The sequence below is a fragment of the Pongo abelii genome, chromosome 8 (assembly GCF_028885655.2).
Source record: "Pongo abelii isolate AG06213 chromosome 8, NHGRI_mPonAbe1-v2.0_pri, whole genome shotgun sequence".
Taxonomy (NCBI): Eukaryota; Metazoa; Chordata; class Mammalia; order Primates; family Hominidae; genus Pongo; species Pongo abelii.
The window spans coordinates 100414043-100430996 of NC_071993.2; the positions used below are offsets into that span (position 1 = coordinate 100414043).

A 16954-nucleotide genomic window follows, 5' to 3' on the forward strand; every position below is an offset into this window, starting at 1 on the left:
CAGAATCTCTCCCTGCAGCAGAATTCACAGCATAGGTAACACCTGTTCTATGAGAATTAAAAGAAGGAGCGGAACTGAAAGTAACTCAGGAATGTAAGAGTAAATTGTTATTACCTAATTTGTTATAAGTCTTTGTTTTGCTGTTTGGGACAATCTTCGGTTTCTGAGTAAGAATTTTCTGTAAATCCCCCTGTTTATATGATACCACAGTGAGGTAGCATCAAATGTCATGTATCGCATAATCATACAGTCACCTACTAAAACAAAATACTGTTTTAAAACAGCAGCCAAATATCTAAATGCTTAACACTGGAAGGCTCCTAGTTTCTTAAATGTTTTTCCTTCTGGGATTTGGCAGTTTAGAGTTAGTTTTCCATCTGAATTTTTTTTAATGTTATTTACTTTGCAGTCTGAACTGGCTTTGATGGCTATATAAAAACTTATTATTCTTTCTGAAAAGGAATATTGCATCTCAGTAATCTATACCATCTTTTCAAGGACCTCTCTGTAATACCCTTCAACCTGCTAATTGCAGACTTTTAAAGCCTTGTCAATAGAGTTGCTAGGCAATGCAGTCACACAGAGCCTGTTTATGAGCAGTCAAATTGGACACACACACAAAAAGATTGTTACCTATCAGATATTCTTTTTACATTTTGGGGAGACAATGTAGTTCTTGTATTTTTTCATTCTCTAAAGAAAATATACACATTAAAAATTTTAATTTTTTTAAATAAGGGAAATCCTTGGGATTTATCCAGTAATTTCAGCATCTGTGGGCATTACTCAGACATTTTGTTTTGCATATTATAAGGCTTTGAACTGCAATGTCCTTCTATCCTAGCAGAGATGGATTCACTGCTTTGAGGAATAGAACTGCCTGTACTCTAAACCAGACAGAAATCAATGCTTTAACCCAAATGAATGGGTGGAAACCTCATTAGCCAAATTTGTACGAGTATAAATTTTAATACTAGAATATACTGTAGGAATGACAAAATATATTGCTCAACATAAATAACAAAATCCTGTTATTATTCAGAACATCTCTTTCCAAAGCGTATGATAATTTTATTTATGCTTTTTCTTATCAACTGCATCAGCCTGCCCCATTTTACACATAGAAATGTGAAGGAGAAATCAAATACCTTGTGTACTGCCACTAGCAAGGCAAGAACATGTTGGCAATATTCTCCTGCGGGCGTCATAGGCACCACGCTGAAGACTAGAACGGCCTGTACTTTCCCTGGCCTCAGCTAGCTCGAGAGCCACGATCTGAATGAATTAAAGCCATTTCTACCTGTTTGGGGTGTGCTATGCAGAATTCATATTTCTATCGCCATTTCAATAGTCAGGGAAAATAAAATAGATTCTTTCCGTGAGCAAATGAAAGCAGCTGAGCAAGTCAGAGCCCGTGGCCAGGGGCTGGGAAGTAGGTCTCCTTTCTCGTCTAGTGCACCTGTCTCCACATAATGTCTTCAACAAAATGCTCAAAAACAAATGGAATATTACATATTTATATATGTATTCAATATTCATTAATAGTTGCAAAAGTTACATAGGCCCACTATAAAAATTCAAACAATAGGAAAAACATCAAAGACAAATATTTTTTAAATTGCTTCAAATCCTACCATCCAGAAATCGATATTTCATTAACGTCTAATGAACCTCATTGCAGTCACCCTGTGGATATATACAGGAAGCATGGAGAGAAAGGACTCCATGTGTTCCCACTACCCAAGCTATTTTTTTAAGCCAGAGTTGGTTTTTAATCAACTTCATTGAAGTATATGTACAATAAACTGCATATCTTATTTTATTTTATTTTTGAGACGGAGTCTCATCCTGTTGCCCAGGCTGGAGTACAGTGGCATGATCTCGACTCACTGCAACCTCTGCCTCCTGGGTTCAAGACATTCTCACACCTCAGCCTCCCAAGTAGCTAGGATTACAGGCATGCACCACCATTCCCGGTTATTTTTTGTATTTTTAGTAGAGGCACGGTTTCACCATGTTGGCCAGGCTGGTCTCGAACCCCCGACCTCAGGTGATCCACCCACGTTGGCCTCCCAAAGTGCTGGGATTACAGGTGTGAGCCACCACGCCTAGCCTAAACTGTATCTCTAGAGTGCCCAATTCCATGAGTTTTGACTATTTTATATACCTGGGAAACCAGCACCACAATCAAGATGCGGAACACTTCTATCATCCAAGTAATTGCTCATATCATGCCCCTTCACAGCACACCCCACTCTCCACTCCCAGCCCTAGGCGGCAACCATTGAAATGTTTTCAGTTGCTATCGATTAGTTTGCATTTTCTAGATTTTATATAAGTGCAATCATACAATTAGCACAATAATAGAATAATCATGCAATCAATCACACTCTTTTGCACTGGTTTCTTTCATGCGGAATAATAATTTTTAGATTACTCATGTTGTGTATGTCCATGATTCATTCCTTTTTTTAGAGATGGGGTCTTGCTCTGTTGCCAAGACTGGAGTGCTGTGGCACAGTCATAGCCCTCTGCAGCCTCAACCTCCTTGGCTCAAGCAAACCTCCTACCTCTGCCTCCCAAGTAGCTGGGACTACAGGCATGAGTCTCTCTACTTGGCTAATTTTTTGTATTTTTTGTAGAAATACACTCTTGCTATGTTGCTTAGGGTGGTCTTGAACTCCTGGGCTGAAGCAATCCTCTCTCCTTGGCCTTCCAAAGCACTGGGATTACAGGTGTGAGTCACTGTGCCCAGCCAATTCATTCTTTTTCATTGCTAAGTAGAATCCCTTTATCTTAAATAAAAGTTATTGCATTTGACTTTATTTGAATTTAACAGAAGAAATGTTTTTTAAATGGAAGGAATTGCAGAACTTCACATAATGGTGTCTTTATCACAAGAAATGTTAGCTCTTAAAGAGCCCTCTAAAATGAATAACAAATGACTATGAAAAATTACAAAAAGCTGTAGCGAACATTTAGATGTTTGACATTTTTAAGCTATATGTGTTAACTTTACAGTATTTACTAACTCCCTTTTATGAAATATGAAGGAATTGGTATACTTTTTCCCACATATCTGTTCTATGTGATATTAATTTTTTTACCATTATCAATATTTATAAAATTACATTTTGCTCTGTAATTTCCACTACTGTTTATTTTAATTCAACTTTTAATTGAGTCCAGTACTTATTGACTCTACATTTTCATATAAGTTTTGTAATTGATTTGTCAATTTACAAGCACACATACACAAACTTCTTGGTATTTTGGTTGGAATTGCGCTGGCTCTATGGATTATTTTGTGTTCTTGTGGTCATTTCATGCATAGGTTTTGCACTTGTTCCCCTCTGAAAATTACTCATCCCTGAATGGAGCCAACTATCTGTTGAGCACCATGGAGGAAGCGCAGGAATGAGCTGGGGAAATCCTCAGCTTCCAATTTGTTGTCTCAAACATTCTGTCACCAATTCTAAGGAACACACCTGTATTAGTCCGTTTTCACACTGCTATAAAGCTACTACCCGAGACTGGGTAATTTATAAAGAAAAGAGGTTTAATTGACTACAGTTCTGCACTGCTGGGGAGGCCTCAGGAAACTTACAATCATGGCTGAAGGAGAAGGGGAAGCAAGGCATGTCTTACATGGTGGCAGGCAAGAGCGTGTGAGAAAGAACAAGGAAGTGGCACACTTAAAACCATCAGCTTTTGTGAGAACTCCCTCACTATCATGAGAACAGCGTGGGAGAACTGCCCCCATGATTGAATCACCTCCTTCCAGGTTCTTCCCCCAACACCTGGGGATTACAATTCAAGATGAGATTTGGGTGGGAACACAGAGCCATATCAACATCTCTTTGATTTTGTTTTCCTGAAGTTGGTAAAGCTCATATTGAGCAAAGCCCATGAAGCTCCAGGCCTTCTATTTGGGATCTGGCCATTGCTGTCCGCCTTCCCTCCTTTACTTCTTGTTACCTATGGCGATGTCTTTGGTTAGGAGATTGAATATCAGAAGTCAATATAAATGTACATCAGCATAACTTCTCCATCAACTTCTCTTTTGCTGTTGTTTTGTGTTGTCAAAGTAGGTCTTGAAAGGAATTCCTTGCTTCTCCTGTGTGCTGGGCACATCTTGAGACCTCTTGGTCTAATTAAAGGATCACTGAGTCTGTGTTTACTTACTAAACAAACAAAAAACCCAACTTGTGTGCAAGTGTGTGTGTATGTGCATGTGTGTGTGTGTGTGTATGTCCCACTTTGTTCCAAAGAGGATTTGATGGAGCTTCGAAGAATACATACAACACTAAAGAAAAAGAAAATGAGGACTAATGGAAAAATAAGGAAAATGAGGTGAGCATAGTAAAGGCCATACATACCCAAAATATATACAATAAGGTACATAAATGTACCTTATTGTATTTATCAGACATGGGCCACAAATTTGGCCAAAATGTTTATCAGACACAGGCCACAAATTTGGCCAAGTGCTTTCTAGCAACATATACAAAAACAGGAATGGGATCTTTTATATGAATCTATATCCACAACTTAATAAGTCAATTAGAAGCGCTTCTTTCAAGAACCTCAGGTGTGAAATGGAGAACAGAGAAAATCTAAAAGAATGTAGAATTAAGAAAGAGTTTTTCAATTAGGAGACTTGTACATGTCTTTAGATAAAAATGAAAATGAATGAGAAGAAAAAGGTATGAATGAAATGCAGATATGTAGTGCTATATACAAAAGAAGCAGTACTGAAATGGTGACTATAAACCCTTTTTCTTCATTATATCAATTTTTAAAAATCCAGTATTGACTCATTTTGAAAAGTAAGATAGTTTTTGATAATCTATCAACTTTAATACAGCTGTTTTATTATTTTGGATTGGAAAAAGGTATAACAGATTAAACAGTATTTGTCACATGTTTCTATATATTTCTTTATATATAGCTTTTTCTTTCACATTTATTAAATAGCAACAAGTGTCCAGGTTTACAAATTAAGCAATATGCACTAAAACAATTGGTGCATAATAAATTTGATTTATTTGATTGGTTGTAGATTATATACTCGGCACAATCTGACACTTGGTAGAGATGAGGAAGTCTCTGTCCCAAGGAATTATTTCTCTGAATTCAGCAGTCTGTTTTGCTTTTTTAAATGACTTAATGTGCTATAAATATTAACTTGTCTAAAGGTTTAAGGCATTTTCACACATTCCTCCCCTCCCCCTACTTTTTTTCCTAGTATAGCAATCAAGGTTGGCTTCAAATATTATTAATTTGCCAAGTATGTATCTGAGTCACATAATAAACATCACTTTGGGAACATAGCAATGTTCATCAGTGAACAAATAAAGGCAGTGATTCCCTGATGTCAGTATGCCACTGGATCACCCCAAGTCCAAAAGGAAGGCCACCATTGTTCCAAAATCAGGGGCAGGTTAAGTGGGATCAAAATGGTCCCACTTACTTTTCCCCTTCCTGGTAATCCAGACCAGGTTGAAAATAACCTGTATCCAGATTTGGTTCAGAGATTCTGGACTGATATGTCCAATAGGCTTCTGTGAAATGTCCCAAGTAAGAAATTGATTTTGGGGCCAGGCACGGCGGCTCACGCCTGTAATCCCAGCACTTTGGGAGGCCGAGATGGGCAGATCCCTTGAGGTCAGGAGTTTGAGACCAGCCTGGCCAACATGGTGAAAACTCATCTCTACTAAAAGATACAAAAATTAGCTGGGCATGGTGATGGGTGCCTGTAATCCCAGCTATTTGGGAGGCTGAGGCAGGAGAATCGCTTGAACCCAGGAGGCAGAGGCTGAAGTGAGCCAAGATTGTGCCACTGCACTCCAGCCTGGGCGACAGAGTGAGACTCCATCTCAAAAAAAAAAAAAAAAAAAACATTGATTTTGATCCAGATAATCTCTCTTTTGTTTTTGTATTTAGACTGGTCAACACTCATTGCTTCATTTTAGCTATTTTAAAAGTTTAACTATAGTTGCTATGAAGAACTCATTATGTTGACAAAACAAATCACAATTTTCCTTTCTATTACTTAGATATGCTTTGTAAAACACCACTTTTCTTGTCCTAGAAAATGCTATAAAAAGATGACTTAAGTGAAGATTTATATAAGGCATAGTGTAGTGTCTAAAACTTGAGTTCTTGTCCAGTGATTGCTTTCTAATATTTCAATCTTCTGAAATGACTGAGCCATATTTGGTCTTAGGTTTGCAATTCTATTTCTACCTGGACCTAGCCTCATAACTTTACATAATAATAATAATGATACAACAATAAATTTTAACAGCAATTTACAGTTTTAAAATGCATTCCCAGTTGTCATTTCATTTGATTGAGCATTCCACAGATAGTAATTGAGCATAGACTAAGTGCTAGGCAGTTAGGCAGGGCAGCTGTTATTATGCCCATATGAGAAAACAAATGCTCACAGATGTTAAGCAAAGTCTCTAGGATTATACGACTGCCAAAGTGGGGAAACCAGGAAATGAACCTGGGTTCCCTCTTGAGAGGTAATGTAGTGTGGTGCAGAGATTAGGAGCACAGACTCTGGAACCATGCTGCACTGGCTTAGACACCTGTTCTGCCACATTCTAGCTGTTTAACCTCGGGCAAGTTACTTCACCTCTCTGTGCTGGGGTCTGTTGTGAAGAGATTAAGAATATTCACAAGGCACTTAGAGCCTGGTAGGTAGTAAGATCTAAGTAAGTGTTTACTGTTATTATTTGGTGTTCAGGCCAGTATTGTCTTTGACATTATGCTACTTCTCTCTTTATATAGTTTGATAGACTATCTCCTCTTTCTTTCCAGTGGAATTTTTCTGTATTCTGTAACTGTCAGATTCATTTGGCAAAATCACTATATATCTGTCATTTGGCCTGTATGACTAAAATGGTCTATTTGGAATAAGTCGGCTTTAAGAAACCACCCCCAGCTTATATTCTCATTTTCTTTCTTTCTTTCTTTTTTTTTTTTGAAACAGGGTCTCGCTCTGTCACCCAAGCTGGAGTGCAATGGCACAGTCTCAGCTCACTGCAACCTCCAGTCCCCAGGGTTAAGCAACCCTACCACCTTGGCCTCCTGAGTAGGTGGGACCCCAGGCACACAGCACCACACCCAGCTATTTCTGTATTTTCGTATTTTTAGTAGAGACGGGAGTCTCACCGTGTTGCCCAGGCTGGTCTCGAACTCCTGAGCTCAAGCCATCTACCCACCTCAGCCTCCCAAAGTGCTGGGATTACAAGCGTGAGCCACCATGCTCGGCCTATATTCTCATTTTCTAGAATGCTAAGAAATGAAGCTGACCCTTATGTGAAGAGATGTAATGAGAAACTCTTTGAAGAAAGGTCTAGTTAAGTCTTGGTAAAATAGAATTGCATGAAAACATTTTAAGGATAATGTGGAAGGATTTCATTATTTTTTCCTACATATACATGAGTATGAGTGTAATTTGCAATTTCTGAAAGACCAGTGGTTTCTATGATCACTCTAAAATTACCTGGTAGATAAAGTAACATGTCTGACAGTTGGACTTCTCCCAGAAATTCTTTATTAAAGCTCCTCAATTAATACAAGCACATTTTTAATCTATTGTTATTTATTTTAATGGTCCTGGAAGAAAACATTTATTTACTCCAAAAAGTTAAACACTGATTACATGAATATTGGCTAACAGTATCTATTTTTATAGTTTAAATTAAATTATCTTACTTAAAGTATAGTAAAGGGGTTTACTTAGTCCATGAGATAAAAACTAAAAGCAAGCCAAAAAAAAAAAAAAAAAAAAGGAAGGAAAACAAAAAAACAACCAAACAAAAAAGTGTTGAAAGACTTTTAGATTTTCTTCTTGTTAAGCATGGTTTCATTTGTTCAATCAGAGGCAAATTATTGATAGCATTTTATTGTGAATTTTCATCTTACAGAGTTTAAACATCTTCCAGAACCTAAATAAGCGGCAGTTTGAAACAGTTATTCATTTGTTCGAGGTCGCGATAATAGCAACTGACCTGGCTTTATATTTCAAGTAAGTACATAACTCTGCGCAGTGGAATGCCCTATACTCTGTGTGGTTTTACCTTCCATAAATTATCTGTTGCATTAATGTTAAAAGGCATTTATTCACACACATACACACACACACAGACACACACACACACATACACACACATACACACACACACAATTTGCTCTCCTTTTGGATTACCGAGTATCTTCAAGACAGATGCCTGCCAGTAAATTTACTAGACATCTGGGAACATATTTTAAAAACATAAGCTCATGATATTAAGTAGGTTGCTATCCAAAGGAGTTTGAATTGCAGAATATGCAGCCAAGTTTGTGCCTTGCCAAAAGAGTGAAGCCAAGAGACCTCTCAAGGTGGCTTTTTGTCCAGGTGAATTCCCTATGGTCCAGAATCTGGTATTTTAATGTTTCAGGCTCAGAAATTTAATTCTGTCAAAGTCTGGGAGCTGAACAATTTTGGTGGCATTGACACACATTAACCAAACTTACAAAACTGAGTCATATATAACAGAGAGCCAGCCTATTTACAACAGTAATATTGCCAAGGAGACCAGATACTCCCAGTTATCTCCACATTTTCTCATAAGTGAACTATAAAGTTGCTTGATGAAAATGGGTTAGAACAAGATGAACTAGTTATAGGATTGAAATGTTCAGTGGCTTGGGCATTGTCAAATTATGCCTTTCTGATCCTTCTTCATTAAATATTTATTTATTATTTATTATTATTATTATTATATATATTATTATACAGGTCTCACTCTGTCACCTGGGCTGGAATGCAGTGGCACAACCTCGGGTCACTGCAATCTCGGCCTCCCAGGTTCAAGCGATTCTCCTGCCTCAGCCTCCTGAGTAGCTGGGACTTCAGGCTCCCACCACCACGTCTGGCTAATTTTTATATTTTTAGTAGAGATGGGTTTCACCATGTTGGCCAGGCTGGTCTTGAACTCCCGACCTCAAGTGATCTGCCCACCTCGCCCTCCCAAAGTGCTGGGATTACAGGTGTGAGCCATTGCACTGGGCCTGAATATTTAATTATTAAATAGTTCAACGTGAAGACAAATACTAAGAATAATAAAATAGATATCCAAATATCCATAGCCCAGATTTAACAAATGTGAAATTTTGCCATATTTACCTCAGATTTTGCTTTATAAGGAGAAAAAAACTAGTGATGCAATTGAGGTATTCCACCCCTACTCCACTATGAAAAATCAACCTTCCCTTCTTCCACAAAGATATGACCATCTGACGTTGATGTGTATTCATCATTTCCATCCATGTTTTTATATGGTATTGTTGTGTGTTGTTTTTTTTGTTTGGTTTCTTGGTTTTTTTGAGACGGAGTCTCACTCTGTCACCAGGCTGGAGTGCAGTGGCGCAATCTTGGCTCACTGTAATCTCTGCCTCCTGGGTTCAAGTGATTCTTCTGCCTCAGCCTCCCGAGTAGCTAGGACTACAGGCATGCATCACCACGCCTGGCTAATTTTTTTTTTTTTTTTTGTATTTTAGCAGAGATGGGTTTCCACCATGTTGGCCAGGATGGTCTCTATCTCCTGACCTCGTGATCCACCCATCTCGGCCTCCCAAAATGCTGGGATTACAGGTGTGAACCACCTCACCCGACCTGTTGTGTTTTCAAATTGTCCATAAGTGGTATCATACTGTCTGTACATACCTTTCTGCAACTTGCTTTATTCATGCAACATTGTGTTTCAAAGATTTATCATTGATAATAAATGGAGCTCCAATGCATCCATTTTAACTGAACAGAGTATTCAACTATTGAATATTCATAATTAATTTACCCAGTCTTCTATTCATAGACTTTTCAATAGTTTCTAATTTTTCATCATTGCCTACAATGCTACCTTGTATGTCCCTGTATATATATGAGAGTTTCTCTAAGAAATGTAAAAGTGACAATGCTGTAGGATTTGCATGTCTTCAATTTCATGCTACATTACAAAACTGCACTCCTGAGAAGTTGTGCCAGTTAGCACTCCCACCCACAGTGTACAAGAGTTCCAGCTGAGTGAGGTGGCTCGTGCCTGTAATCTCAGCACTTTGGGAGGCCAAGGCAGGAGGATCACTTGAGGCCAGGAATTTGAGACCAGCCTGGGCAACATAGCAAGACCCTGTCCCTACAAAAAAATTTAAAAGTTAGCCAGGCATGGTGGAGCATGCCTGTAGTCCCAGCTACTTGGTAGGCTGAAGTGGGAGGATCCCTTAAGCCTAGGAGTTCAAGGCTCCAGTGAGCTAGGATCAAGCCATTCCACTCCAGCCTGAGTGGTAGAGCAAGACTCTGTCTCAAAACAAAAAAGAAAAGAAAGAAAGAAAAAGAAAAATACCATATCTGAACTACTCTTGAACTCAGCAAATTCAAAATTTATTTTGCTAATATAATGAGTGTGAGATAATATCTTATTGTTCAAATTTGTAGTTTCTTGATTAGCAGTGAGACCAGCTGGACATCCATGTGTTTTGGGTTCCAACTTTTTGTTGGCTATATGTGTTGTGATATCTTATCATAGTTTGGGGCCTTTATTTTTAGGTTATGGTCTCTTTTCTCATATGTAATTTTTTATTTACTTTCATTTCTAAAGAGGCAGGGTCTTGCTTTGTTGCCCAGGCTGGTTTAAAAGTCCCGGCTTCAAGCAATCCTCCCAACTTAGTCTCCCAAAGTGCTGGGATTATAGACGTGAGCCACTGCACCCGGACTTATATGTAATTTTTTTGTTGTAATGTATTCCAAGTTACCTGTTTTTTTTTCTTTCTCTCTCTCTCTCTTTATGGTTTGTGCTTTTTCTGCCTTAAACCCTTTCTGAGCCAAGGTTATACCACCATTCTCTGCTCTCGTATCTTCTGGCCCTGTAGACTTTGCTATGTGGACATCGCAATGCAAAGTGGGAACATGAAATCTGAAAAGCATGTATTTAAGATATTTTTTCTCTGTTTTCATATGCTAAAATTGTTGCTCACAGCTGTATCTTTTCTAGGAAGAGGACCATGTTTCAAAAAATTGTTGATGCCTGTGAACAAATGCAAACGGAAGAAGAAGCCATCAAATATGTAACTGTTGATCCAACCAAAAAAGAGATTATCATGTAGGTAGTTAAAATTGTATTTCTCTCGTTTTTTGTAAAAATAACTTATTTCGTACTTTATTTTAAAATTTTTTGTTTTCTTCTTAAGGGCAATGATGATGACGGCATGTGACTTGTCTGCTATCACCAAGCCCTGGGAGGTACAAAGTCAGGTGAGTCCAGTTAAGTTTTCTTTTCTGTCACACTGTCAGGTACTGCCTAGGTCCCATGTAAATGTCCGCCTAAAGATCTTAGGTAACCTCAGAATTCTGAAAAATTACAAATATTAGTGAGACTAGGCAATTTGATTAGGCCCTAGAATAAGGCAAATAGAAGGAACTTTGGAAGGAAAATGCTTTCTTGAAAGAATTCTTTAACATTGAAACACTGTAAACAATTTATATAAAATTATCCAAGAAATGTCTGAGTTTTTAAACAGAGGAGTGTATTAGCCTGTTCTCATGCTGCTGCTAATAAAGACATACCCGAGACTGAGTAATTTATAAAGGAAAGAGGTTTAATGAACTCACAGTTCCACATGGCTGGGGAGGCCTCACAATCATGGTGGAAGATGAAGGAAGAGCAAAGGGATGTCTTATGTGGTGGCAGGCAAGAGAGAACGTGTGCAGGGGAACTCCCCTTTATAAAACCATCAGATCTTGTGAGACTTACTTAATATCACTAGAACAGCACGGGAAAGATTTGACCACATGATCCAATTACCTCCCACTGGGTCCTTCCCATGAATTGGGAATTATGGGAACTACAATTCAAATGAGATTTGTGTGGGGACATAGCCAAACTATATCAATGAGGTAAGTCAGAACAAGATCAGGATGCATCGTTAGTGTTTTCCTCTGTCAAGGGTGTTTTTGCTCCTACAGTCTCTTCTTCAATGTGCTGTGAATTATAAGAAGGCACTGACTGTGAGATGATGTCTAAGGCTGCCTTCCACTGAAGTTCTTCCCCCACCTTGGGGAGGCACTAGTCTACCACTTGCTTTCTTACTAATGGATGAAAAAACCTTCCTTTATCCTCCAATAATTTCTAGGGAAACCCCTAAGCAGAAGAGAGCCCAGAATTAAATGGGTTTAACTGTAAAAGTGGGTTGTATCTTTTTAAAAAGATAGAATAATTAGAACTCAGTGTAGGGGAGAAAAAATATCTATTTCTCACCCATCCTAGCTTCATGACTGAGGCCCCTATAACAAAAGACAGATTAACAAGAGAAAAGCATACACATTTATTTGTTTTACATGTAATACAGGAGCCTTCGTGAGGAAACAAAGACCCTAAGAAACAGTTAAACTTGTATGTTTTATGCTAGGTTGGATGAATTAGATAGTCATGGAGAAATAGAATTCAACAAAGAGGGTATGATCTAATCGTGAGGCAGCTTAGCAAGGCCGATTTGTTCAGATTCTTCTTGGCATCTTTGTGTCTCTGGCTCCTTTCCTCCAGGAATAGGGAGGGCACCTCTTGAATGAAGGTCTTATGATCTGCTTCAGGGGAAGGTCAGAAAATCCTTACCTGGTTTTATGACCTACTTCAGGGGAGAAGGTGGGGGGAAAGTGAGACTGATCTTCCTACTGCTTTAGTTTCCTCAAATTCCGTCACCTGAAAATATTTTGGGGCAGGGTGTCCTGAACTCCGTCACCATCAAGTCCAAAACCAAACACTTCCTCTCCTTCCACCTAGACATGCCTGCTCTTCTTCCTCTGTTCTTTATCAATGAGGTCACCCAAGATAGAAACCTGGGGTCTTGCTTGAGCTTATCTCCCTCATTTGAAAATCATTTATATCAGCCTTGCTAGTATCTCAGTTCTGACTTTTATCAGAACTATGGAGGCAGCCTCCTAATAGATGCTCACATCAACTCCACAACTCATCCTCTGACTTGCTGCCAGGATGTCTCTACACAGAGCTCAACTCAGCATTCTACTCCTTAAAAGGCTCATACTCCCCATTGCCAGAGGTTTCCAACTTTTTTCCCCAAAGAAGTAAAGTCTATTTTCTCCCAACAAAACTTGCCCAAAGATCACTTTATTGAAGAGAAAAAAGTAAAGCTACTTTAGCTTTCATCTCTCTTGGCCTCCACCTTCTTGGGCCCTAGAGCACTTCAGGGGAACCCTAGGCTCCAAGAGTAAAAGCACTGGCCTAGAGAATCAAATTCAAGCTTCCCGGCAAAATTTACATGGCCTGTCACTGCCTGTCCTCAACTCACACTCCCAGCATCAATTCCCATCACCTTCTCCCATGTCATTGCTTCACACTCTAAGCCTGCACTCACAGAAGCTTTGTACGTTCCGTTTTATCTCTGCAAATATTCTTCCCCTCCTCTTTTCCTGGAAAACTACTCTTGTTCTTGACAATACAACATAAATGCCACCTCCTTCCTTCTTGAAACTTATCTTTACTCCCTTCTCCCTGACCCATAGGACTTACATTATTATTGTTACAGCACTTACCACATTGTATACATCACTGTCTTCACTAGACTGTGAACATTTTAAAGAAAAAGATCACGCCTTATTCCTCTTGGCAAGCCTGGCTCATGCCAATGTAAAGGCAGCTAGCAGGTGTTCAATGAACTTGATTAATTTTTTTTTAGTGATATAAATTCATGCTGGAATATCCTCACACTGTAATTAGGTAAAGCTACATACTAATGGGTGTATGTCACATGTGAATTCACAGACATATGCTAGATGCTAACAGATAGGACAAAGAACAACTTGGGAAGTGTTAGAACTTGAAGCATAATATTTAATCCTATTTCTCCTTTTCATTGGTGAGAAGTGGTGGCAATAGTAAATGGGAGATAGATACTCCCAGAATAAGCCTAGAACACTGAAGTAGGAAGAAAAAGCTCCCCTTTCACATTTCAATATAATCTGTAAATGACCTCTTTTTAAAACTTAAGAGCATACGGTTTGATGGCACCTCAAGCATTGACTGTAAACTCGGTCCTTAAATGTCACTTGTACTAATAAAATGCAAGTTCTCTATTCATAAGTGGATTTAGTGAACCAAGCCTTTCTCATTTGCAGGTAGCACTTATGGTTGCAAATGAATTTTGGGAACAAGGAGATCTGGAGAGAACAGTGTTGCAGCAACAACCCATTGTAAGACCTTGACATAAAAATGTATTACTTATTAAAAGTTATCAGGACAGGCCAGGTGCGGTGGCTCACGCCTGTAATCCCAGCACTTTGCGAGGCTGAGGTGGGCAGATCATGAGGTCAAGAGATCGAGACTATCCTGACCAACATGGTGTAACCCCGTTTCTACTAAAAGTACAAAAATTAGCTGGCCATGGTGGTGCATGCCTGTAGTCCCAGCTACTCGGGAGGCTGAGACAGGAGAATCACTTGAACTCAGAAGGCGAAGGCTGCAGCGAGCCAAGATCGTGGCACTGCACCCAGCCTGGAGACAGAGTGAGACTCTGTCTCAAAAAAAAAAAAAAAAGTTATCAGGACAAATCAGTCTGTTTTGTTCACTACATCTTAGAAACCTGTCTTAAAGGATTTATTTCTCTTTCTAGCCTATGATGGACAGAAACAAAAGAGATGAATTACCTAAACTTCAAGTTGGATTTATTGATTTTGTTTGTACTTTTGTATATAAGGTAAGTAAGCAAATTATTTGGATTAAATACATAAACATTTGGATGAGAATTTTTCTTTCAAACTGTCACCAAAATTTAAAAGTCACTCATATGCAAAGCCATCAGGGGTGTCACTGTTTCTCCAAAGCAGTTTGAGGTTTTACCCTAATCTCATTCAGGGCTGGAATAAAAGGAGGGAACTCAGATGTGAGCGAATTGAACACTTCCTTAGGCAGGCAGGAAAGACAGCACGTGTCTCTTTCCCAAACTTCATAGGCCCAGGGTTAAACTTACCCCAGCAGCTCTGAGTGCTGTAACAATTCCTTACAGCTAATTCTCTGCCTATGAAAGATCCTGAAAATTAACTGTATGATTTATGTAGTTTCTGACCTAAAATTCTTTTTAGGAGTTCTCACGGTTTCACAAAGAAATCACACCTATGCTGAGTGGTCTTCAGAATAACAGAGTAGAATGGAAATCACTAGCTGATGAGTATGATGCAAAGATGAAGGTCATTGAAGAGGAGGCAAAAAAGCAAGAAGGAGGAGCCGAAAAAGGTTAGATGGGCTCTGTTTTTGCTCCCTGTAATGCAGCCAGAAGCTAGGCTGAGCTTAATAGTATGTGACAAAGGCACAAAGAGTCACTACAAACAGAAAACCTGCTTTACTGGTGCAGACTGATCATTTTAACAGGCCGATTAGTGGTTTTCAGGTCCCCCTGGCCCCACCACAGACAACACCTTATGTATAACTCCAGATCGAATTGACCAGTCCAGTTGAAGTAGAGGTTGGAGCTAGGCTTCTTCATCCTTCTAGAAGGTGGCTCCTCTGCAGAACACTGGGTGCTTAGGGATAATATGTAAACCACAGAATCTGGGGGATTAGAGTTAGGTGAGAAAAAAGTTTTTGTCCCAACATTATACATTAGCTGTGAGACTTTGGGCAGCTTGCTTAACCTCGCTAAGTTTAATATTCTTCTCCATGTAATGAGGTGGTTTTACAGATCTTCAGCTTAAGGAAGCCCCACATGTAGAGTAAGGCTGAAATTGCTGGTCTCCCAAATGTCTCCACATTGGGAGATGTTTTTCTGGCATGAGATTCCTGTGCCATTTTTTCTGGCATGAAATTTCTATTCCTAAAGTCACTTTGTCAAGTTTAATGTTGTTTTTGGATTCTTAAAATGCTTAGGATTAACTATTAGTTCATCAAATGGCCCAAACATCATCTTGAAAGTGGAATGCTAATTTCTGTCTTGAAAGTTTATCACTCTAAAGGTTTTGTAAGCAATTGTTATTGCTTAACAAAGAAATCATCTCTATGTGGAAAGGCCCTGACATGTTCCTTTTAGGTGGCTCTATTACTGCATTTAGTGAAATTTTAAATAATTCATAGGAGAAAATATTCTTCTTAACAAAGTTAAGGATGTCCTTCAACAGAATAAAAGCAGTTCTTGACTCCTTGATATCCATTCACTTACGTATTTATCAGACGTCTTCTCTGTATAAAGCCCTGTGTTAAGCAGGCCCTGAAGAAAGATGGGATCCTTTATCTTGAACAATTTACCATTTGGTGGGGGAACTAAACACTGTGAACCAATGCACAATTAATGATCTCGAAGAAAGCACTAGTGTGCACATGGGGCATGGAGAAGGCTTTCCAGAAGAATGCTTATGCTAACCACAGAAAGCAGGCATCGGGGAGGAAGAGTAAGAAAATATGTACAAAGGCTTGGAGTAGGAATAAGCTTGGTGCAATTGAAAAATTTTTAAGCTGATATAGCTGGAGTCTAGAGAGCAAAGAGTGCAAAGTACATATGAAGCTGGTAGTGCAGGTAGCTGCCAGATACTGTATTGCCTTGAAGGCTGGGCTAAAAATGTTCATGGGTCATTCGAAAGATTTAAGGTAAGATATGATTTGCATTTCAAAAAGATAAGTGATTTTTACCGAGCAAGTGAAAAGTGAGGGTATTTCTTAGTACCATTAGATTTAACCTTTATCTCAACTTTATTATGAAGAGATGATCAGGTCCTTTAAGTGACTCCTGAAATTGGATATGGATCTATACTTTATTTGCATAAAAATTTGCTTCTGAGTTTTTTTGCTACCACATAGAGAATTCTTTGTGGACTAAGATCATTATTTTCTATCACCAGGCATGGAGCTTTGTGCATCAAGCTCAGATTTCCAGACTGCATTGTCTCAGTGAGAAACTAAGA

At 38.8% G+C, this 16954-nt stretch overlaps 1 protein-coding gene across 1 annotated transcript in view; it reads left to right on the forward strand.

Moving 5' to 3' along the window:
- Positions 1-16954, forward strand: part of PDE6C (phosphodiesterase 6C) — a 52665-nt gene that overhangs the window by 35117 nt on the left and 594 nt on the right. The window contains exons 16-21 of the mRNA XM_024253860.3: positions 7944-8044; positions 11046-11153; positions 11242-11305; positions 14183-14257; positions 14677-14760; positions 15146-15296. Of these exons, the coding sequence (XP_024109628.3) occupies positions 7944-8044; positions 11046-11153; positions 11242-11305; positions 14183-14257; positions 14677-14760; positions 15146-15296 (583 nt within the window). The remainder of the gene's footprint in view (positions 1-7943; positions 8045-11045; positions 11154-11241; positions 11306-14182; positions 14258-14676; positions 14761-15145; positions 15297-16954) is intronic.